This window comes from Callorhinchus milii, unplaced genomic scaffold (genome assembly GCF_018977255.1).
Source record: "Callorhinchus milii isolate IMCB2004 unplaced genomic scaffold, IMCB_Cmil_1.0 Scaffold5, whole genome shotgun sequence".
NCBI classification, from domain to species: Eukaryota; Metazoa; Chordata; class Chondrichthyes; order Chimaeriformes; family Callorhinchidae; genus Callorhinchus; species Callorhinchus milii.
The window spans coordinates 3,092,695-3,117,543 of NW_024704746.1; the positions used below are offsets into that span (position 1 = coordinate 3,092,695).

The 24,849-nt window shown below is 55.1% G+C and overlaps 1 protein-coding gene across 1 annotated transcript in view; it reads right to left on the reverse strand.

The window, feature by feature from the left end:
* lrrc7 (leucine rich repeat containing 7) overlaps positions 1-24,849 on the reverse strand; it is a 35,894-nt gene that overhangs the window by 3,221 nt on the left and 7,824 nt on the right. The window contains 20 exon segments of the mRNA XM_042335575.1: positions 1,112-1,429; positions 2,994-3,113; positions 4,893-6,612; positions 7,334-7,505; positions 7,961-8,069; positions 9,457-9,657; positions 10,624-10,712; positions 10,715-10,747; positions 11,434-11,533; positions 12,464-12,533; positions 13,103-13,218; positions 14,899-15,028; positions 16,222-16,294; positions 17,309-17,453; positions 17,965-18,039; positions 19,429-19,492; positions 19,953-20,009; positions 20,871-20,960; positions 21,587-21,665; positions 22,553-22,670. Of these exon segments, the coding sequence (XP_042191509.1) occupies positions 1,112-1,429; positions 2,994-3,113; positions 4,893-6,612; positions 7,334-7,505; positions 7,961-8,069; positions 9,457-9,657; positions 10,624-10,712; positions 10,715-10,747; positions 11,434-11,533; positions 12,464-12,533; positions 13,103-13,218; positions 14,899-15,028; positions 16,222-16,294; positions 17,309-17,453; positions 17,965-18,039; positions 19,429-19,492; positions 19,953-20,009; positions 20,871-20,960; positions 21,587-21,665; positions 22,553-22,670 (3,879 nt within the window).

Genomic DNA, 24,849 nt, shown 5'->3' on the forward strand with positions numbered 1-24,849 from the left:
CCTCCGCTCAGCTGGCTCCGTCCCGCCCCACCATCGGCAGTCGGGCTTCAGCCCAACCCTTTGGAACTCCATCCCACAGTCCCTTCGCCTTGCCCCCTCCCTTGCCTTCTTTAAGGCCCGACTCAAGTCCCTCTTCTTCGACCACATCTTCGGGCACCCTCCTATCCCAACCCTTCCTGCCCTCTACCCTTTCCTGATGCCCACCCCCAGCTCGGGTCCAAATCCCTGATGTCCAGCACCTTGGGACGTCCTCCCAACATGAAAGGCATCGTGTAAATGTATTAGGTTGTTTGTTTGCTGCTGCAGGGCTAACAGGAGCTGAGAGGGATGACTCCTTGTCCCCAGTGACTAGTCGGCCCTTCCAGGTCCTGCTGATGAGCCGGGCCGGGCTGTGCTGTCATCAGCAGTGAGTGCCCTGGAATACTGTAGACCGGCCTGGCTCAGGACCAGGACTAGAGACCGTCACAGAGGGCCGGCTCGACTCCGTTGCCAAACATGTCACTTGGGAGCCGGTTCAGCTCCGAGGAGACCCCACTTACGTGCTTAAGAGTCTCCAAACCAAACTGAGAATTCCATGCATCCCACCCACACATGGAATTTCCAGAGACAGTGGGTTTCCTCAAGTGTCAGAAATCCAGCTGACCAACAAAAAACTGTTGTGTGTGCGTGTGGATGTATGTGGGCATGTGAGTGTGTATGTGGGGGATGGGACACTGTGTGTGTGGAAGAGTATCCGTGTGTTGTGTGGGGGGGGGGGGGCGCGGAACGTGTGTGTGAGGGTGTACCTGTGTGTGTGTGTGTTGGAGGGGGGGGTGTATCTATGTATCTATGTGTGTGTGTGTGTTGGGGGTTTAGCTGTGTGCGCGTATGTGTGGGTGTGTGTGTGTGTGAGTGCGTGTGTATATGTGTGGGTGTGAGTGTGTGTGTATGGCTGTGTGTGTGTGTGTGTGTGAGTGTATGTGTGCGAGTGATGCGCGTACGCGTGTGTGAGTGTGTGCATGTGTGTGAGCGCGCGTGAGTGTGCGAGCGCGCGAGTGTGCGAGCGCGTGTGCGTGCGTGTGCGAGCGCGTGTGCGCGCGCGAGTGTGCGCGTGCGCGTGCGTTCCTCTTACCTGCTCCTGATAAACTTCGCTGCTCTTTTGTGCTTTGATCTGCGTGAGGCAGCGACTGGGCTGCGATGCTCTGGGACCTGCGCCCTGCGAGGACGAGATGCCGATCTGCAGCGGCTGCTGGTAGTGCTGTAGCGTCACCTTGGACACGGCCCCCTCGTACTGCTGCTCCCTGCCCCTGTGCTGGGGGCCGCCTGCCAGCCCGCTCGGCCCTGGCCCCTGCCCTTGCCCTTGCCCTGGGCCTGGCACTGGCTGGGGGTGGGGGTGAGGGTGGCTACCTGCCTGTGGGTAATTCAGCCCATTAGGCAAAGACTCAGGAAGCTGTAAACAACAACCAGTGGAACTTACACAGACAGCTAGACAGGAAAGAGAGAGAGCGAGAGCGAGAAAGGGCACAGGACGGACACACGGGGGAGAATGATCCCGAGCAAAGCTGAGAGGAGGAGGAAGAGGAGGTGGTGGTGGTGGTGGTGGTGGTGGTGGAGGAAGGTGGGAGCTCGGAGTTGAGGTGACTGGGCTCCTGACGCGGTCGCACCTTCACGTCTGACGTCTCATCCGAAGGACGGCACCACCGGCAATGCAACCCCACCCCCACCCCCCACCCTCCCACAATAGCGCTGCATTGGAGCATCAGCTTAGACCATGTGAGTCCGATTCCTGAGGCGGGGGTTTAAACCCACAACCTTCTGACTCGGGAGGCGAGAGACAGAGAGAGAGAGAGAGAGAGAGAGCGGCTAATCGCTGAGCCAGGTCGGAGAATAATAATAATTATAATAATAGTAATCCTTGTATTTGATCCAGCAACTTATCACGTCTCAAAGCGCTTCGCAGGATATACTGTAAAATGCGGTGACTGTGTATTTTGTGGGCGAAACCCTGCAGGCAAAGAGGCGCAAAGGGGCGTCCCCACAAACCGTGGCGGAGCGAGCGAGCGACCAAGGGGGATTGTTGGCCAGGACACCAGGAGAGAAAGGCCCTTCTCTTGTTGAATAGTGCGATGGGATCTTCTATCGTGCGCCCGAACAGGCAGACGGGAGCTCGGTTTCGAGTCTCATCCGAAGGACGGCACCTTCGACAATGCAACGCAACCCCCCCCCCCCCCCCCGTACCCCCACCCCCTCAGCGCTGCACTGGACTGTGATCACAAATCCCGAAGTGTGGGGCTTGAACCCACAACAACAACTTGCCCTTCATGTGGGATTGCGGCCTGGAGTGCTTCCAATCTGACTCGGAGTTGACAGTGCTACCAACAGTGCGGGGAGTGGGGGGGGCGAGAGGGGAGGCATTTCCCCAGCAGACATGCAGGCGACAGCAACAGAAATGATGCGGGGTGGGGGTGCAGGGGTGGAAATAGGGGGAGAAGGGGTTAGAGAGATGAGGACTTCACACAAACTCTCCGGTCAGCACAAATGTACACGGAACATTCAAACCAACACAGCATCGTTTGTTCATTCGTTTGTTCGTTCGGTCGGTCGATCGATCAGAGGAGATAATAAGAATAATCCTAGCATCTGATACAGCGCCTTATCGCGTCGTCGAGATGTCTCAAAGCGCTTCACAGGATGCACTGTAAAGTGGAGTGACTGTGTATTTTGTGGGCGAAACGTGGCAGCCGATTGCGCCCAGCAACGTCCCCGCAAACAGTGGTGGATTAACAACACCCCCCCCCCCCCCCCCCGCGCCCGCGAATCGAGCCGGGGTCCTCTCGCTTGCGAGGCGAGCGCTCTAACCACTGCGCTACAGGGCTCGAAAGGAGTGAAGGAAGTCCTTGGGGGAACACCAGTTGCTATTTTGTAGGTCAAAGCCGAGGGTGTTCGGTGAGAAAGTAAAGGAGCATTTTGTTTTTACTAGCGGAGGAGGGGAAGCAGCCCTGACCAACCCTAACCTTTTTAATGATGCTCTCGGGCGGCACGTCCCTCCGCCCCAGCCCGTACGAGCTCCAGGGACCCCCGGGCGAGAGGTCCTCCATCTCACTGTCGTGGACGTTGCTCTGCTGCGACGGCGTCTGAGGAGCAGAAAGTCTGAGCGTTAACCCTTCGGGATACATTTTGTGGGCGAGAGAGAGAGAGAGAGAGAGAAACTCCCTTCTATTTTCCCAACAGCGGGATTTTTAACGTCCACCTGAACAGGGCACAGCCAAGAGTTTGGTGGAACACCTCATCCGAAGGACACCGTCTCCGACAACGAGGTCTTCTCTTCCCTCCTCTCCACCTCCCCCCAGCTCTGCACTGGAGCGTGAGCTAAGACTGTGAGCTCAACGTCCTGGTGTAAGATTATATTTGTGATTCTTGCTGTTTTTAAGGTTTTTAATTAATACACGTTTAGAGTATAACCAAACACTTATAATCTTTCTGGTGCAGCATTCCTTAGTTACTGGGGGCCGAACAAGGCCACATGTTTTAAATGACTAACTTAAGAGCCCCTGAGAGGGTACATATGCAGTTAGTGTTAGCAAAGGTAAAGATATATTGCTGACTGAGGTCAGGTTCTGAAAACCTTCCCTCTTCCGGTGTTTCGGCAGATGCCGTCCTCCCATCTATATGTTAAACCACGTACTCGAGAAAGAATTATTCTCATCAGCGGTTAGAAATGCCTCCGTTGAATAGACGCCGTTTTGATTAACGGTTAAAAACGATGAGGTGGCTAGGAAAACTGCAAGATAATAATAATAATAATAATCCTTACATTTGATATAGCGCTTTTCACGTCGGGAAGACGTCCCAAAGCGCTTCACAGAACACACTGTAAAGTGAATTGACTGTATATTTGTGGGCGAACGCGGCAGCCAATTGCGCACAGCAATGTCCCACAAACAGTCGTAGATTGAAAATGACCAATTTATTATTGTTTTGGTTTTGGAGGGATTATTATTAGGCTCTGTGTGGAGTAAGGAAACTTGCCCAAGGTTTCGCCCTCTGCCTGGAATTAAACTCAGGTCTCTCACTTGCAAAGCGAGTGCTCTAACCACTGAGCTACAGGACTCCACGATGGCTTGTTTATTGGAGATGAGATTGCCGTTCAAGAGGTTTTTGCAAAGCAAATTCATGTTCGGGTTAAGGATATTTTCTATAACAGTTCAAGTTTTACAGCAATTCGCGTTTTCGTATAACAATTGGTGTTTTTCATTGTCGTTTGTTGAAAATGTTCTTCCGTCACAGTGCTGCAGTTTATATTTTATTATTATTAAAGAAACAAGAAGGCTGCCCAAAAGTTGTCCATCGCGCTCTCTCTCTCTCTCTGCTCAAAGTCGCTAGCAGCCTGGGAAGGGTGGGGGCCACCTCTGTGACAAGGGGGAGATGGAGTTAGACACATATAAAAGAAAGACATAAGTTTGGAATAGTTGGAATTATCGCCGGAGGAACAGTTGTGAGCAGCTACTGATCAGCGACATCCTGCAATGAAATGGGGTAATATCGGTTTAGTTGAAACCTACTGCTTTAAAATATAACTTAACGGTATAATAGTTGTATGTGTTGAAGCTTTAACCTTCGAATTGTGAATGAAAGGAATAATAATTCTTGCATTTTATTATATTACATAATGATTATAATGATATCGAAAGATCGGTCGTCCACACCGCCCATATATTGGGTAAAGCCTCGCAGATTCGCCAGAAAGAGACTTTACCCAATATAGGTGGTGTGACATAGTGGCGGGTGGGTGTGGGGGGTCGAACCCACAACCTTCTGACTCTCAGACCGAGAAATAAAAATGACATGAGGCAGAGAAGACGTGATACGCGACGCGAAACCCAACTGAGAAGAGGCGAAGGGCGGTGGCTCACCCGGTCCAACCGTTTGGCTTCTATGTGCCTGAGTAACTGCTGTCTCCAGTCCATGGGGAACTTGGAGGTGAGGTCCTCTCCTTTCAGCTGGGTGGGTCTGCTCCTCAGCTCGCAGCTCTCAGAAGCCTTCCTGCCCCCGTAGGTGCCCATGTTATAGTCCGAGGGCAGTTTCTCCATCAGGGCCGCCATGGTAGGCCTGGCGGACACCGGCCTGGCCTGGGAATGCCCGTAAGTCTCCGTGCTGTAGCTCCGGGCAGACAGCGGCCTTCTCTGGGTCAAGGGCTTGTCCTGGAAGTTCCTCGCCTGGTTCTTCACCTCCTGGAAGGTAGGGTAGTCCTCTTCAAACCTCCCGTTCCTCTTGAGGAATTGAGATTCCACCAGTGAGGCGCTGTTCTGGTGCTCCAGCACCCCCCGGTAGTGAGTCCTGACGTAGCGCTCGCCCTGCAAGACCTCGGGGGTCTCAACCGCCCTCCGATGGAGCATCATCTCGGTCGAGGTGGCCAGTGAGTCCGACTGCCTCAGGAAGCTGGGCTGACCTCCGGCAAAGCGAGGGTTAAGTGTCTCATCGTTGACCGAGGGCTGAGAGAAGGAGTACATGTGGTCCATGGGTTGGTAGCCGCGGAAGGTGGGAGGTCCCACAGGCTCCTTGGAGGATCCCTTGCCCTGGTGGCCTCCATAATCCACGTTGTGTGTGAAGGAGGTGGTGACCCGCCTCTCGGGCTTCACGTCTATCGGCCCCTGGGGGTTGAAGCTGTGGTCGAAGTGATAGACCTTTTTGGTGACGGGGACCTTGTTGTGGGAGCCTTTGCCCCCGGTCCCAGAGTAGGCTTCGAGGAGCTCCTCATCCAACATGGGGGCCGAGCGGCTGCGAGACATGCCGGGGGGCTCGGGCCCCGGATCGGGCAGGTCCACGCTGCCCGGGTTCTCAATGCTGCAACCATAGCTGTCCAGGGGGATGTTGTAGACCTTGAAGGCCCCAATGTCGATCTCATCGATGCTCTGCGACTTCTTGAACTGACTGGCTCGGAGCCCCCTCATCATGGGCATCGGCCTGTCAGAGCTCCGGCTGCCGTAGGTGGACACTTTGGCCGACTCGGGCCGGCAGAGGTGGGAGAACCTGTCCGTCTGGCCCCGGGGCCCCTCGGAGTCCAGATACCCCCAGGAGGCCTGGGGCGGGAACCTTCCAGGGAAGTTGACAGCGGACCCTCCCCCCTCTGTCCGCGGGGGCTCGGTCTCGGGGTCTTTCCTGCCAGGGGAGGGGCTGCTGGCGGGGGTGATGTCCAGCTTGGAGGGAAAGGCAGTGCGGTCCTCGAAGGGGCTGGGGGTGCGGGTCCAGTTCTGCCAGAGGGTGGGAGGGGGGGGCTCGGAGTCGGGAGCACTGTGGACAGTGTGTGGGATCTGCTCGAGCTCCAGGGGGAGCCCCACGATGCGGTCCTGCCTCATCAGGGGCCGGCGGCTCTGGGCGGAGAGGCTGCGGGACTTGGAGCTCAACATGGGGTGGGCTCCGGCCCCACCCCCCGTGGTGTCCATCCCCGCCGTCTTCTCGTCGGCCACGAATCCCGTGTTGTCGTAATGGGAGCCGTCCGGCCACTTGTCCGGGAAGGGCTCGGACACCGGCCGTCTCTCCGCTCGCTGCCCCACCAGGCTGACATTTGGCCCCACCTCCCGTTGGCTCAGTAATGGCTTGGCCTCCAGTGTTTGCTGGAAGGTCTGGCTCAACCTGCTGAGGGAGAGAGAGAGAGAGAGCGAGGGTCATGCAAGGCCACACCAGCCTAGTGACAGGGAGAGGGAGGGGGCCTGAGGGGGCTGGGGGGGAACGCCCCAGTGGGTGTCACCATCTCCTTCACCCACAACGTGGAGTGTGGAGGCCACCAGGGCAGGAGCTCCTCCAAGGAGCTTGTGGGCCCTCACGCCTCTCCCGGACGACAGCTACTCCTTCTCCCAACCCTCGGTCAAAGTCGAGACGCTCAACCGATGCTTCACTGATGTCCAGGGACAGGGTGGGGATGGACTGATGAGGACAGTGGGAGAAATAGCCCGTGGGGTGGGGGGGGAAGAGGGGGAGGGGCGGGTGTTGGGCCACCAATGAAACAATAGACCAGTGGTTGCCAACCAAACTCTTCTTGATTGAATGTTTCTTGATTTACGTCATAGGAATAATCAAGGAAATCGAATGCTTGGGTGGGGGGGTGGCAGGTGGGGGGTGGGAAAGGGAAGGGGGTGCGCTTCCTGACAACTCCAGGGCCACTTCCGGTCCACGGATGGTCACCACTGGAGTAGAGAGAGATTTTAGAGAGATATTGGAGGGGAAGAAGGAAGGATCAACGGATGGAGGAAAAGAGGGAAGGGCGGGAGAGAGAGAAGGAAGGAAGGAAGGAATGGAAAGAGGGAAGGAGAGAACGAAGGGGTTGTGAGACGCCGCGAGCAATGGCCTGACTCACCTGTTGCCCCAGGAGGTCCCGGGGACGCTGTCCTTCACGGCTGTTTGTAAAGTGCTGACTTTAATGGGGATCCCAGAGGAGCCCGAAGAGCCCTGCGAGGGTGAGTAGTCCGAGAAGGTGCCCGATGAGCCACTGTTGTTCACCCGCTCGCCCTCTGATTCGTCTGACAACTCTTACCGGGCAGAAGAAACACAGGATTCCTTCAGCGTTAGTCAACCAAAGGCTTCTCATTTCCGATATAATAATAAAAATCCTTGCAGTTGACACAACGCCTTATCATGTCATCGAGACGTCTCAAAGCGCTTCACAGAATATACGGTAAAGTGAGTTGACTGTGTATGTTGTGGGGGAAACGCAGCAGCCAAGCGTCCCGGGGATGGTTACCCCGGAAAGCAATCCGCCAATCCACTAACAACTGGGTTCCTACTTACTGCTGGGAAAACAGAGGTATGTGGAGTAAAGAAACTTGCCCAATGTTTCTCTCTGCCCGAGAATCGAACCCTGGTCCTCTCACATGCGAGGAGAGTGCTCTAACCACTGAGCACACCATAAAGCAAAGAGAACGAGATGGGTTGGGTTGAGGAAAACCCTTCGTCCCCCTCCCCTCACAGACGGAGAATGGGTTACCTTTCTTCTCCTTGAACAAGACGACCTTGGGTTTAAAGAGCGGAGTTTCGGCCATGCTTGATCTCATGTCCCCCAGTCTCATGTCGCTCGGAGACTCCCTTAAGGAATCCTGCAGAGACAGAGAGAGAAAAACCAACCACCACCCCCCAAAAAAAAAAAATCACTCGAGATATCAAAATAATACATAATAATCCTACTGTTTTCCCCCTAAATTATGGCTTTCACCCCCACACCTCGTCCTCTTCTCACCCCTCACCCTCTCCTCACACAACCCACGACTACATTTTTAAATGCTCAAAGGTTTTATGCCGAATCAATAATCCCCACTCCTCCACAAATCAGCGCCCCCGTTTTGCCTGAAAATTTGGGCAGAGGGTTCGGGGGAGGAGAAGGTGGGGGGGGCCCTAGAGAGAATATGGCTAAAGGCACAATCAAGGAGGTTGGGTACTTAGGTGAGTTTTGAGAAGCAGTGACGGAGGGGGCGAGGCGAACCCAAGGGTAGGACAGGAGGAAGGTGGGGGAAAGGTAGGCTGAAGGTTTGAGTGCTAAGGGCAGGACAGAGGGGAGGAAGCATTGGGACGACGTCTCAAGATAATCGACAGTGAGCTGGGGGTTGGGATCAGGAGGGGTAGAGGGAAGGGAGGGTGGGGATAGAAGGGTGACCAAAGGCGCAATCGAAGAAGAGACTCTTGAGATGGACCATGTAGGAAGTAAGGGAGAGGGGCGAGGCAAAGGGACTGTGGGATGGAGTTCCAAAGAATGGGGGCAGAGAGGCTGAAGGCCCGACTGCCGATGGTGGGGTGGCTCAGGTGGGGGACATAGGGCAGACCAGTGCCGACTGAGCGGAGGGAGCGGACAATCAGTCAATCCACCCATCAATCAATCAGTCCACCCATCAATCAATCAGTCCACCCATCAATCAATCCACCCATCAATCAATCAATCCACCCATCAATCCATCGATCCACCCATCAATCCATCGATCCACCCATCAATCCATCGATCCACCCATCAATCCATCGATCCACCCATCAATCCATCGATCCACCCATCAATCCATCGATCCACCCATCAATCCATCGATCCACCCATCAATCAATCCACCCACCCATCAATCAATCCACCCACCCATCAATCAATCCACCCACCCATCAATCAATCCACCCACCCATCCACCCACCCACCCATCCACCCACCCACCCATCAATCAATCCACCCATCAATCAATCCACCCATCAATCAATCCACCCATCAATCAATCCACCCATCAATCAATCCACCCATCAATCAATCCACCCATCAATCAATCCACCCATCAATCAATCCACCCATCAATCAATCCACCCATCAATCAATCCACCCATCAATCAATCCACCCATCAATCAATCCACCCATCAATCAATCCACCCATCAATCAATCCACCCATCAATCAATCCACCCATCAATCAATCCAACCCATCAACCAATTGAATGATCTGCTGTCGCCCTAGTTACCTGAAGTGTGACCTCTTTCGTTGACACGGGCCACTTGTGATCATACTTCTCCTTTCCGGAACGTTCCGGCTCAGTGGCGGCGCCCGAGTTGACGGCGGAGGCTCCCCCGCTGTGCTTGCCGACCAGGTGCTGCACGGACTTCACCATGTTCTTCAGGTCCTCGGGGTAAGGGGTCGGGTACCTCTTCAAGTTGATCTCAACCTGAAATTGAAACCGAGACACGAGACCAACGTCAGGGCAAGAGCCACCGCTCGGCCACGTCCATCTCCCAGATCTCACAGCATCAGTCACCTCGGGGGGATGCAAGCGAGAGACCTGAGTTCAATTCCAGGCAGAGGGCGAAACCTTGGGCAAGTTTCCTTACTCCACACAGAGCCTAATAATAATCCCTCCAAAACCAAAACAATAATAAATTGGTCATTTTCAATCTACGACTGTTTGTGGGACATTGCTGTGCGCAATTGGCTGCCGCGTTCGCCCACAAATATACAGTCAATTCACTTTACAGTGTGTTCTGTGAAGCGCTTTGGAACGTCCTCCCGATGTGAAAAGCGCTATATCAAATGCAAGGATTATTATCATTATATTATTGTTGATATTATGGTCTGGCAAACTTTCCTGCTGCTTGTTCAACTAGGACCACACCACCCCTTAAGGGCTTTGGTTGCAGGGTTAACACGAGCTGAGTGGGATGACTCTCTGCCCCCCCCCAGTGACTGGTGACTGGTTTGCCCTTCCAGGTCCTGCCGATGAGCCAGGCCGGGCAGTGTCATCGGCAGTGCCCTGGATTACTGTGGCTCAGGACTAGAGTAGAGGCGGTTACGGAGGGCTGACTCGATTCCGACATTCCATTGCCAGTCATGTCATCAACAATGTCCATCATTCAAACAACAAACACAGCACCTTTCACGTTGGGAGAGTGGCCCAAGGTGCACCTGAGCTGAGGGTGGGTGGGGGGGGGGTTGAGGTGGGTGGGGAGAAGATGACCGAAAGCACAGTCAACGAGAGGGGTCTTGAGATGGACCTTGAACAAGGGTGGGGATAGGAGGGTGACCAAAGGAAGGAAGAGGGAGGGGAGGGAGGGAGATCCAGACGGCCATAAAACAAAGCAACCGATTGTATTTGAACCCAGTGCCCAGCCCAGTTAACAGGATATTTGGCAGCAACCTTAACTTTGCCTTTGGCCTCCGCCTCCTCCTTCTTCTCTTCGAAGTCGAAAGCCACCTGCATCCTCTGCTGCCTCTGCTCCTCCCAAGGGTGGGGTTGAAGCTGTCAGTGTCTGAGGGGAAGTCTGGGGAGAACACAGGAACACGTCAGGCCTCAAATTGGCCACCAAGTTTATAATAATAATAATAATAATAATCCTTGCACTCGACGCATCATTGCGATGACTCAAAGCGCTTCACAGAATATCCAGTAAAGTGCAGACAGGGAAGCTCGGTTTCACGCCTTAGCTGATAAAGACGACAACTCCAACAACTCAGCGCTCCCACCCACCCACTTGCTGACCGCCTTCGCACGCCCCGTTGCTTCGGAGTCTCCAAACCAAGCTGAGAATTCCAAAAATCCCACCTACACATGGAAATCCCAGAGATAGATTATTGGAATGGAATGTGCTCTCTCTCTCTCTCTCTCTCCCTCCCCCCCCACCCCCCCAGAGGGACGTAACCTGCTTTACCTAATTCCGGAGAGTATCAGGCACAGGTTGGCAAGAGCCAAGGCTTGTGGGGGGACCCCAGAGTGTGTGTTAGGGGTATCTGCTGGAGTCTAACCAACAAAAACCCCATAGCTTGGCCATTGGTATCGCTGTCTGCCAAGCTTTCCCGCTGCTTGTCCAGGCAGGACCTCCCGACCCGTTAGGGCTTTGGCTTGCAGGGTTAACAGGAGCTGAGCGGGAGGATTCCCTGCTCCCTAGTGACTGGATCTTGCAGTGTTCTTTAACCCATTTCTGGATTAACTAACGCAGTGGAGACTGACCTTCATCATTGCGCGGTTGCTGTGGAAACATGTAGTTGGTCAACACTCGCTGTTTGGTTTCGGGATGAGATTCCGTCTGCAGCGGGATCAACGCCTTGGACTGGAGGGAGACAGCGGAAAAACAAGGGATAACGGGAGGAATCCAGGGGGTTGGAATTACACGCAGGTACAGGAAGTCTGCCCACCAAGCCTGGTCCAGCCAGGACCTCAGCAACCAATCATTCCCTCTAACTCCCCCAGATCAGAGGGACCCAATCTCGTGACCTGCTAACAGAGTAGGGCCATTCATCCCTTCGTGCCTGTGCTCGCTCCCTATTAGACCTCTACACTCCCACCCCTCCTTTCCCCCCACTGCTCCCACACCCCCCCACCACCACACACACACACTCACACGCACACACACACTCACACACAAACTTTACATTTTTCCTGTTTTAAAGTTCTGCTGTCGCTCGCATTTGTCGGTCAGGCATTTAATGTCCGAATAACTCTGTGTGTGTGTGCATGTGTGTGTGTGTGTATGTGTATGCGCGTGTGCATGTGTGTATATGTGCGTGCGGTGTCTACATATCTACTTGTGTGTGTTTGCATCAATGCACCTGACCGTGTCTGTCGGTATCTATGCGTGTGGCGTCTGCCTGTGTCTCTGGCAGTGTGTGTGTGTGTGGTGTGTCTGTGTTTACCTGCGGGTGTGGTGTCTGTGTGTGGTGCGTTTGTATGTATGTGTCTATTTGCGTGAGCGTGTGTGTCTGTTTATATGTGCGTGTATGTCTGTGTTTATCCGCGTGTGTGATGTGTCTCCTAACCTCTCTCATTGTTAGATTAGTGTTGAGTTTAAATCAATGCCCTCCGGGTTACTGACTCACCAGCCAGTGGGAGTAATTAATGATCTTCATTAACCTTAACAAAGCTCCTGGTCGCTTTAATGACCTCTGTCAGGTCCCCTTCATTCCTTCTCACCCTCACGCATCCCGATTACTCCTGACTATTCCCGGTTTTCCCGATTATTCCCGGTCGCCCGGGTTATTACCTGGTTATCAGAGAGCCAGAGGGCAGCCAGTTCTTTAAGTTTCGTGAAGCTGAAAGGTAAATTCTTTAACCTGTGGCAGAAGAGAGTTTATTAACACATCATCAACAACGATTGGTCTTTACGCAGCGCCCTTCACACGGGGCAGCGTCTCGGAGCGCTCGACAGTGGCGGAGCCTGAGGCCATCCGGGGAGGGGGGTGACCCTAACAACGGTCGAAGGGGAAGTAGGGGAAAGGGTTGAGGGAGAGAGTCGGAAGCATTTACTGCATAGCGTGTATTTGAGCACAGCCACGTTCTCACGGTCAGCCATGAAGTTAGAGGGTGATTTTATCTGGGGGATTGCCAGAGAAGGGGGTGGGGGGGAGAGAAGGGGGTGGGGGGAGAGAGGAGGGGGTATGGGGGGGGAGATGGTGTTCAAGTGCCCCCCACACATTGCCTCGCAACCCCCTTTCCCCCACCCCCCCCCATCATATAATATCTTGATGCCCGCCTGAGCAGGGCACAGATGATCAACGCAATATTATATTAATTAAAAATATATTATCAAATTATATATCAATGTGTATATATATATGTGTAATATTGTTGGGGGAGTGCGTGTGTGGGGGGGTGTGAACGCAGAGCTATGGCAGTCGGTTACCGGTTGTCGCTCAGGCTGAGGACCTTGAGTTTCTGCATCTGCCCGATCTCCTCCGGCAGTCGGTCCAACTTGTTTGTCCTCAGAGACATCACTGTCACGTTTTTACAGCTCCCGATCTGAAGGCACAAGGCACAGCCATCAGCCCACATTACACCCACCCGGACACAGCCACAGCCCCCACCCACAGCCCCCACCCCCACCCACACCCACACCCACAGCCCCCAACCCCAGCCACAGCCCCCAACCCCAGCCACAGCCCCCACCCACGGCCCCCACCCCACCCCCACCCCACCCCACCCACACCCACACCCACAGCCCCCACCCCCAAACCCACCCACAGCCCCCAACCCCAACCCCACCCACACCCACAGCCCCCAACCCCAACCCCACCCACAGCCCCCAACCCCAGCCACAGCCCCCAACCCCACCCACAGCCCCCACCCCAGCCACCACCCCCACCCCACCACAGCCCCCAACCCCACCCACAGCCCCCCCCAACCCCACCCACAGCCCCCAACCCACCCAAAGCCCCCAACCCCACCCACAGCCCCCAACCCCCACCCAGCCCCAGCCCCACCCACAGCCCCCAACCCCACCCACAGCCCCCACCCCACCCACAGCCCCCAGCCCCACCCACAGCCCCCAACCCCAGCCACAGCCCCCAACCCCACCCCCACCCACACCCAGCCCCCAACCCCAGCCCCCCACGCCCCAACCCCAGCCCCCAACCCACCACAGCCCCCAACCCAACTAAAGCCCCAGCCCCAGCCACAGCCCCAACCAAACCCCAGCCCCCAACCCCAGCCCCAACCACAACCCCAGCCCAACCCCAGCCACGCCCCCAACCCCATCCCCAACCCAGCCCCAACCCCAGCCACAGCCCCCACCCCACCCCCAACCCCAGCCCCCAACCCCAGCCAAAGCCCCAACCACAACCCCAGCCCCCAACTAAAGCCCCAGCCCCCAGCCCCAACCCCAACCCCAGCCCCCAACCCCAGCCACAGCCCCCAGCCACAGCCCCCAACCCCAGCCCCCAACTCCAGCCCCAACTAAAGCCCCAGCCCCCAGGCCCAGCCCCCAACCACAACCCCAGCCTCAACCCCAGCCACAGCCCCCAACCACAACCCCAGCCCCCAACCCCAGCCACAAACCACAGCCCCCAACGCCAGCCACAGACCCCAACCCCAACCCCCAACCCCAGCCCCAACCCCAGCCCCAGCCCCCAACTAAAGCCCCAGCCCCCAACCCCAGCCCCCAACCACAATCCCAGCCTCAACCCCAGCCCCCAACTCCAGCCACAGCCCCCAACCCCAGCCACAGCCCCCAACCCCAGCCACAGCCCCCAACCCCAGCCACAGCCCCCAACCCCAGCCACAGCCCCCAACCCCAGCCACAGCCCCCAACCCCAGCTACAGCCCCCAACCCCAGCCACAGCCCCCAACCCCAGCCACAGCACCCAACGCTGGGCATGGGGCACTGGCAGGAGCGCGACATTGGGCGCTGGGGGCATGGAGTAGGGTGCTGGGGGCAGGACACAGAAGGAAAAGCATTGGAGGCGGAGCTTGGGGCATGGCTCTCGGTGTGGGGAGTGTGGCGCACGGGCAGGGCATGAGGTGGAGCGCTGGGGACAGGTCACTGAGCCCCAGGGGAGGGGGGCGGTGGACTAATGGGAGGGAGCTGCATGAGGGGCATTGGGGGGTGGGGAAATTGGAGCTGGGGTTGGGTGGGGGGGGGGAGGCGCGGGGTACGGAGTCCTGGGGGCGGGGTGGGGGGGGTGGGGCTGAGCTGTCACTCACCTCTCTGGGCAGCTCAGTGAGGAAGTTCTCGTCGGCAGCGAAAGTGCGGAGGTTGTGCAGGTACCCGATGGTGAGGGGCAGGGATTCCAGTTCGTTACAGCTACAGTCAAACTCCTCCAGCAAAGAGAGACTGCAGCGGGTGTGGGGAGAGGGGGGGAGGGGGTAGCGGGAGAGAAAGGGGGGTTAGATTGTCCTCTAACACAGCGCAGATGGACTGAGTCTTGGGGTCAGTGCCAACAACGGCAACAAATCACATCTGTATATGTGGACATCCTCCCCGACGTGAAAGGCGCTATGTAAGTGCCATCTTGTTGTTGTACAGAGCCTTTCACATCAGGAGGAGGTCCCAAGGCACTGAACAGTCAGGGATTAGGACCCGAGCGGGTGGGTGGGGGTGGGGGTGGGGGAGCGATGGGATCAGGGAGGGTAGGAGGGAGGCCGAAGGCGCGGTCGAAGAGGAGGGTCTTGAGACGGGTTTTGAAGGAGGCAAGGAAACGAGGCGAAGGGACCGTGAGATGGAGTTCCAGAGGGTGGGGGCAGAGAGGCTGAAAGCCCGACCACCGATGCTAAGGCGGGTCGGGCGGGAAACATGGAGTAGGTCAGAACCTGCTGAGCAAAGGGAGCGGACAGGTTGATAAGGGGTCGGAGAGGTAGGAGGGGGTAAGGCCATGGAGGGCCTTGAAGGTGAGGACGAGGATTTGGAACTGGATCCTCTGAGGGATGGGGAGCCAGTGGAAATGGGGGTCACACCCACCCACCCTCGCCCGCCCGCCCATAATCCTTCCATTTGATACAGTGACTTATCATGTCGTTGGGACGACTTAAAGTGCTTCACAGGATTTACTGCCAACTGTCGCGCCCGTGCGTTTTGCGGGCGAAACGCGACAGCCAATTTGCACACAGCGACGTCCCACAAACACCCGCGAAGTGAGCGACCGATTTTATTTGGGGGGTTCTCGCCCAGGACCTGGAGGGAGAGAAACCCCCTTCTCTTTTTGAACAGCGCCGCGGGATCTTTAACGTCCTGAACAGGCAGACGGGACCGTGGTTTAGTGTTTCACCTGACGGCGTCTCCGACAACGCAACCCCCCCCCCCACCCACCCCCCCAGCACTACATTGGAGCGTCAGCTTAGACTATGTGATGCCAAGTCCTGACGTGGGGGCTTGAACCCACAAACTTCTGACTCAAACGAGGGAGGGAGAGAGAGAGAGATGAGAGAGAGAGCGCTACCCACTGGGCAAGGCTGACGCATAAACCGCAAGGATTATTTTTAGTATTATTATTATTTGGAGTAAGTTTCCCGGTCAACGTTCTCTCTTACCCTCCGATCGTGTTGGGAAGCGTGTTTAACTGGTTATCGTCCACTTTCAGCGTCGTGAGTTTCTTTAAGAGACCTTGAGAAAGAGACAACAGCAACGATAATAACAGAAACGACAATAACAATCTTTGCATTTGACATCGCGGCCTCGTCACGTCGTCGAGACGTCTCAAAGCGCTTCACAGGATATACTGTAAAGTGTAGCGACTGTATTTTGTGGGTGGGACGTGGCAGGCGTTTTTGCGCGCGGCAGTGTCCCCACAAGTGAGTCGTGGAGTGAGTGACCAATTTTATTCGGGGGATTGTTGGCCAGGACACCGGGTGAGAGAAATTCCCTTTCTCTTTTCCAATAAGGCCATAAGGGGAGATCTCTAAGGTCCACCTGAACGGGCAGATGGGGAGCTCGGTTTAACGCCTCATCCGAAGGACAGCGTCTCCGCGACAGTGCTTAGACCACGTGATTCCGAGGCCCGACGTGGGGCCTTCTGTCTCCGAGGCGAGACAGAAAGAGCGCTACCGCTGAGCTGGACTGACAATGTTTAATATTGACCATAACCAGGCTCTAAACTTCTGCGTTACAATCAATGGAAGAACTCTCACTTTCTGAACACATTTTAGGTCAGAAAAGATAGCCACCAGGTGGCGTGATTTCACCGAGCCTTTCCATCTCAGATGGTGGACCTCATCACGAAATTCAAGCTCTTGAGGGCCTCTTATTCCCTCTTCCCCGCACGGCAACACAAGGTCGTGGCTCCATCGTTGTTTCCGGTGGCGGAGCCCGCGGTGTTTCGCGCGCCCTTCGAGGAAAATCGTCCGGGTTGGGACTGAGTTGAGGCAGTGTCGAAGCCTGACAAACGCCGCTCACTGTGACTGGAAAAATACGGCGTCCGGTGCGAGTGAGGAAAAACATGGCCGCCACTGTTCAAAACTAAGATGGCTGCCGAGGGAGAGTGGCTGGGGGTGGGGGTGGGGAGGGGGTGGGGGTGGGGAGGTGGTGGGTGGTTGGGGCGAGGACGGCAGGTGAGGGAGAGGATGGACTGTGAGGATGAGGGGTTGGGGTCGGGACTGGGGGGGGGGTGTTGGCTCCCACCTATGGAGTCAGGCAGCTGCTGTAACATGTTGGAGGAGAGCAGGAGGTCCTCTAGCCCCTCACACCCCGAGATCTCCAGCTCCACCGTCTCGATCCTGTTCTTAGACACGTCCAGGTATGTCAGATGCTTCAGCTTGCTCAGAGGCTGGGACGAGAGGAGAGAGACGGGGTTCAGAAAGGTTCCAGAAAAGCTCAGCACAGGGTGACTGTTTCCTGCCTCCCTTCTCTTTTTGCCCATCCTGTGCCACACCGAATGGTGCGAATAGATAGTTTGGGACACAACAGGTCGAGAGAGACTGGCCAAATGGTGGAAGGTGAACCAGATGGACCTTGGTCCTTCCTTCATCGAGCAAATTCTTGCGTTCTTATGTGTCTTTCCTCCCTCCCCCCCCCCCCCCCCCCCCACCACCAGGAGGGGGAGTTTGCTGCTCCCAATGGCCAGGGTTGGAGCAGGTGCTCCGGAAAACGACAACAACAACAATATTTACATTTACACAGCGCCCCTCATGCTGGGCAGTGTCCCAGAGTGCCTGACACCACGACCTGAAGATGGGGAAGGAAGGGGGAGCAAGGTGGAGTGATGGAGGAAGAGTCTTCCAGAGTTTCGGGGCGCAGTGGCTGAAAGCGATGGCAGACAGAAACCAGGCTCCTCTTACCCCAGGGACTGTCTGTAGGGAATTATTGTCCATCCACAGCTCCTTCAGGCTGTGTAGCTGGTCCAGGACCTCAGGCTGTGGAGACAGAAAGCTGAGTACAGCAATTAGCCGGTTTAGATGGAGGCGGCGCTGGGCCATTAGCAGCGACCACCAAACACTGTCCCAAACACTGACCCGACAACAACATTTGATCCAACAGCTTTCACCTCGGGAGGACTTCTCAACGACAACGACGACAAATGACATTTACACAGCGCCTCTCACATTGGGAGGACATCACATCCCAAGGCGCTGGGCGGTCAGGGATTTGGACCCGAGCTGGGGGGGTTGGGATCAGGAGGGAGTGGAGGGAGGGAGGGAGGGAGGGAGGGGAGGCTAAGGGGTGAGAGGGTGACCGAAGGCGCGGTCGAAACGGAGGTTCTCGAGATGGGCCTTGAAGGAGGCGAGGGGAGGTGGTGTGGGGGGGGGGGAGAGAGACGATGGAGTTCCAAAGGGTGGGAAGATTTCAAATTTTGTTTGGAGTTCCGAAGTCTCAAAGCGCTTTGCAGGATTTCACTGACGAGTGTAGTGACTATTCTCTGGGGATCCTCTCTCGAAACCTCGCTGTGGGGGAGGCGCTGTCCTTCGGATGCGGCGTTAAAGGTGACCTCCCTCCATCTGTGCCCTGTTCAGGTGGACATTAAAGATCTCCCGCGGTGATGTTGGAAAGAGAAAGGGAGATTTTCATTCTCTCTCCTCTCTTTTTCACTCTCCCGGTGTCCCGGCAGATAAAATCACTCGCTCACTTCCTGCCGCTTTGCGGGGGACATCTTAGTGCACAAATTGGGGGGGGAGTGGGGGGGGGGGGAGGTGGAGTTCGCGGCTCCCAATGGCTCCCAGGGTTGGAGCAGGTTCTTCTCGGGGAAATGCCTACAAAGTACGCGGTCGCCGCACTTCGCGGTGCAAACCCTGCGAAGCGCTGCGGGACATTTCGACTCCGCGGAGGACTTCTGATTAATCTGCCGAGCTCCATCGGGCGAAGGAAGGTTTCCGGAAACGAGAGGCTGTGCGTGGGAAGCTCTTCCTTCAGACAAGATGAATCACCGGAGTGAGCAAAGCTCTCGGCCTCCTCAAACCGGAGCCGGATTGTCACCGGGATCGTGGGAATTCTGGCAAACACCGGCCCCCGGGGAATGGGGTTAGAGTAGAGCGCTCCAATGGGGGGGTGGGGGTGGGGGTGGAGAGGGGTGGGGGGGGGTAGGAACGAGCACGAGCACAAGACACAATAGGGGGGGAGAAAGAGAGAGAGAGAGCAGGGTATGGGGTTAGAGTAGAGGTCTCCAGTGGGGTTGGGGAGGTGGGTGGTTGGGATGGGGGGGGGGTGGGGGTAGTTGGGGGGGAAATCTCTTCAGTGTCAGAGATGGTGAAATGCCGAGGCTGACAGTACCTTTCACACACTCACTGCCCCCGCTGCTGCCATCTTACCAGGTCTGTGAATTCGTTGCTTCCCAGGTCTAACCGATCGATCTGGGTCAGTTTGTGCATCGATCTATAAGTGTGGGGGGCGGGGGGGGGGGGGAAGGGGACAGAAGGAGACGTCTAAATAAACAACAACAACAACAACAACAACAATAACGGTGCATTGCTTCCACGTCTGGAGGACGTCCCGAGGCGCTGGACAGTCAGGGATTTGGACCCGAGCCGAGTGGGGGGGGGGTGGGGTGGGGGGATGAGGAAGGGGGTGGTGGGGCAGGGAGGGTAGGGGTAGAGCACACGCGTACACGGTCCGCGTTCACACACACGCTGTTCACACGAGCACACGCGCACACGCACACACGCACACACTTTTTTTTGGACTGACCAACGTCAGGCGTGAACCGCGCAGGTCTTACACGGCGATTATTGTCCAGCACCTCGGGAGGCGAAAGGCGCCGTGTAAATACACACACGACGTGGCCTCGGTCTGGTCTGGTTAGACACGGCCGGCGGGAGCGTCGCCGGACACTTACTTTGGTAACGTCTTCAGGTGATTTTCTCGCAGTTCCAGGATCCGTAACTTGGTGAGTCTGTAATTTCAGGGGGAGGGGAGAGACAGAGATTATTATCACACCCCCAAAAACACTTTACTTTGCCTTCACTATAACATTTGGCTGTGCCGGGGTTTGAACCCACGAGTTCCTGATGCAGCGTCGAGAGTGCTACCAACTCGCTCTCACACACACAGAGGCACACGCAGGGACACGCTCTCTCACACACACACACACACACAGAGGGACAGTCACTCTCACACACACACACACAGGGACAGTCACTCTCACACACACACACAGGGACAGTCACTCTCACACACAGACACACAGGGACAGTCACTCTCACACACACAGGGACACTCTCTCTCACGCACACAGGGACAGTTACTCTCTCACACACACACACACACACACGGATAGTCACTCTCACACACAGGGACACTCTCTCACACACACACACACACACACACACACGGATAGTCACTCTCACACACAGGGACACTCTCTCACACACACACGGATAGTCACTCTCACACACACACAGTCACACACACATAGTCACTCTCACACACACACACACAGACACACACACACACAGGAATGCTTACACACACACACATACACACAGTCACACACACGCACACACACACACACACAGGGACGCTTACACACACACATACAAACACACAGGAACACCGTCTCTCACACACACACACACACACGCGCTCCAGACACAGACACAGCAACACCGTGTGCGGTGGGGATAGTGAAACATTGACGCGCCTCGTCATCAACTTCCCTCTTCTCGTGTCTGGGAGCATCGTGGTGTGCCGGTCGCGTGTGGGCGGTGTGAGCGTGACAGTCGCGCGCGACGGTTGCGTGTGGCTGCGCTCTTACCTCCCGAAGTTTGCCGGGAGAAACTCCAAAAAGGCGTCGTTCAGGTATAGCTGGCTTAGGTTCAGGAGCTGTGTGAATCCGTCCGGGAGCCTGAGAGAGGACCAGGAGCAGATGGTCAGGTCAGCTCCCCAACCGGCTCCGGGCTAACTAACACAGCACATAGCCCAAACTTCACCCCGAAGCCTTACCCCAATTCTCTCCTCTTCTGTCTCCTCTCTCTGGGACCAGACTCTTGCGGTGAGATTCAACGGGGGGAGGGGGGGTGGGAATGAGTGAGTTGGGGGTGACTGAGTTTGGGGGTAAGTGAGTTGGAGGTGGTGAGTGGATGGACACCTGGAGAATCTCCCTTCTCGTATTCAAATAGGGTCTTTAACAGCGGTTTCAAAGGAGTTATAGTCCCGTCCCCACCCACCCAAAAAATTGGGTCACTCAATCCACGACTGTTTGTGGTGTGACGCTGTTGTGCGCAATTGGCTGCCGCGTTTCGCCCACAAAATATACAATCAATTCACTTTACAATGTATCCTGTGAAGCGCTTTGAGACGTCTCGAAGACCTGATAAGGCGTTGTATTGAGCCGTCTCAAAGTGCTTCACAGGATACACTGCGAAGTGAACTGACTGCGTATTTTGTGGGTGAAATGGAATTGCAAAACCCGCTCGATGGGCTGAATGACCGGCTCCTGTTCCTATGTTCCAAGCGTTCAAAGGGACTTACTTGGAGATGGGATTGACACTGGCTTCGATAACTGAGAGGTATTTGCAACACTTGATGCTTTCTGGAAAATCCTGAATTCCTGGCCGGATACAAAGAGGAATGATTACTTGTGAACCAGCAAAAAAACAGCAACATTCAGAGAGAAATCAACCGCAGAGAAATCAGAGAGCGAAATCAGTGAGAAATCAGAGAGAGAATTGAGGTCAAATTCATCAAGGAGAACGGTTTCAATGTCAACCATACAATCACACACTCACTCTCACACAATCAATCAATCACTCACTCACTCAGCGATGGATGGAGCACAGCGTAGATTTATACGACGATGATAGCAGGACCCGAAGGTTACTGCTGTCAGAGGAGAGACTGATCGGTTGGGCCTTTTCTTTTAATAACAATCCTTGCATTTGATAACAGCCTTATCACGTCTTCGAGACGTCTCAAAGAGCTTCACAGAATATACCGTGAAGTGTATATCTTGTGGGCGAAACGCGGCAGCCAATGTCCCACAAACAGTCGTGGATTGAGTGACCGCATTTTTTTTAAAAAGGGATTATTACCCCCGGAAAAGCGATCCGCCAATCGATCAACAGACGGGTTCCCGCTTACTGCTCGGCAAGCAGAGGCGTGTGGAGTAAAGTAACTTGCCTAAGGTTTCATCCTGCTCGGGAATTCGTCCTCTCGCTTGCGAGGCGAGCGCTCTAACCACTGAGCTACAGGACTCTAATATTTGTGATACACACATGCACACTCTTACTCACACACGTACTCATATACTCACACACTGCCACACACAGACACAAATTGCCACACCGCACACACTCATAGAAATTGCCACACACACACTCACACTCATACACACACACAAATTGCCACACACGCACACTCACACCAGGTTTGAAGGTGTTACACAGATGCTCAGTGTGTGGGCAGTGTGAGCCCGACACTCACACGTGCTGTGCTTACCGTTCTTGCTGATGTCCAGCTCCCTGAGGTTGACCAGGCTGGCGATGGTGGTGGGAAGGCTGGACAGATCATTGTCTGGGACGCTCAGCTTCCGCAGGGCCTGACAGCCGAACAGAGGCTGGAACGTCAAGAGCAACATTAGATAGTTCTCTCTCTCTGTCTGTCTTTGTCTCTGTCCTTCCATCGCTCTCTCTTCTCTCCCTCCATCTTTCTCCCTGTCCCCTCCATCTCTCTCTCTCTCTCTCTATGTCTCTCTGACCCTCCACCTGTCTCCTATCTCTCGCAATATCTCTCTCAGTCTCTCGGAACCTTTTTATCTTTCTTCCTCTCTCTCTCTCTCTCCCTTCCCCCATCCATCTCCACCCACTCCCACTCTCTCCCCTGGTACCTCTTTACGGTTATGCCTCACACACTGTCTCTTGCTCTCTGTCGCTTTCCCTCTCTTACAGTATCTCTCCTCGCTCTCTCAAAGTCTTCAATATTTGGGAATATTGGGCCTGGAATAATTCGCTTTGCTTCTTCCAAACATCACTGCAGAATCTTCAACGTCCTCAGTTCAGGATCTCACCTCCGTCAGTCCAGTGCTCCCCCATCCCACAAACCCCCCACCCCACCCCACACACACAAATAAAATCAATCATTCACTTCACCCGACAATAAATAGCCATAATCCTTGACGTCGGGCGGACGTCTCAAAGCGCTTCGCTGAATATACTGTGAAACGTAACGACTGTATGTTTTGTGGGCGAAGAGTGGCAGCCAGTTGGCGCACAGCAGTGTCCCACAAGTAGCCATCGAGCGAGTGACCAATTTTATTTGGGGATTGTCGGCCAGGACACCGGGGGGAGAGAAACTCCCTTCTCTTTTCGAATAGCACCACGGGATCATTAACGTCCACCCAAACAGGCAGACGGGAGCTACGTTTAAGGTCTCATCTGAAGGACGGCGTTTCTGACAATGCAACACCCACCCCTCAGAGCTGCTTTGGAGCGTCAGCTTAGACTGTGCGAGTTCAAGCCCCGATGTGGGATTTTAGCATAAGGTGTAATAATAATAATAATCCTTGCCTTTGATACAGCGCCTTATCACGCCTTCAAGACGTCTCACAGCGCTTCACGGAATATACTGTAAAGTGGAGTGATTGTATATTTTTGGGGTGAAACGCGGCAGCCGATTGCGCACAGCAGCGTTCCCACAAACAGTCGTGGATTGAGTGACCAAATTATTATTATGTTTTTGAAGGGATATTACTCCCAGAAAAGTTATCCGCCAATCGACTAACAACCGGGTTCCTACTTACTGCTGGGAACACGGAGGGGTGTGAAGTAAGGAAACTTGCCTAACGTTTCACCCTGCCCGGGAATCAAACCCGGATCCTCTCGCTTGCGAGGCGGGTGCTCCAACCACTGAGCTACAGGACTCCACGTGTAGTGACTGTGTGATTTGCAGGCTGTTTGCGGGACATCGCTGTGCGTTTGCCGCGGTTTGCCTACAAAATAGACACCGTCACTTCACTTGACAGCGATTCCCTGCGAAGCGCTCGGAGACGTTTTGACGTTACAGACACAGGAACGGTGTTATTATGACGCATTGAGCACAGTCGGGGGCAAAACACTGGCAGGAAACCGCCAGTCATGTGGAGAGGCTGAACGTTCGGAGTTTATTTATCTTAACCATTGATTTCTAACTTGCTCTCACAGCTGGGCATCGTAGCGAGAGCAGAGATCGCTTGTCTTGTTAGTCAGGTGCAAAACATTTTTATTAAAATAAAATGGGATTTAAAAAATAATGTGTATGTATATCTATATATTTTTTTACATTTCTGAAAAATTAAAGCTAACTCCCAATTGTTCCTGTGTTTTTTTCTATGTCTGTCAGCCTGGCTCAGTCGCTCTCGCTCTCGCCTCCGAAGCCCTAGCATCAGATTTGCAACCCATATAGTCCAGGCTAACACTCCAGTGCCAGATGGTGGGGGGTGGGGGTGGGGTGGGGGGTAGGGGGGGAAGAGAACTGTATTGTCAGAGGAGCCATCCTTTGGATGAGATGTTATCCAACTCGCAGTCTCTTCGCCTCGCCCCCTCCCTTGCCTCCTTCTAGGGTCGTCCCAAAACCTTCCTCTTCGACCGCGTCTTCGGTCACCCTCCTACCCCACCCTCCCTGCCCTCCACCCCTCCTGATTCAACCTCCAGCTCGCTTTCCAACTCCAAATCCCTGACTGTCCAACGCCTTGGGACGGACGTCCTCCCGACGTGAAAGGCGCTGTGTAAATGTCCTTTGCTGCTGTTGTTGTTGTTGTT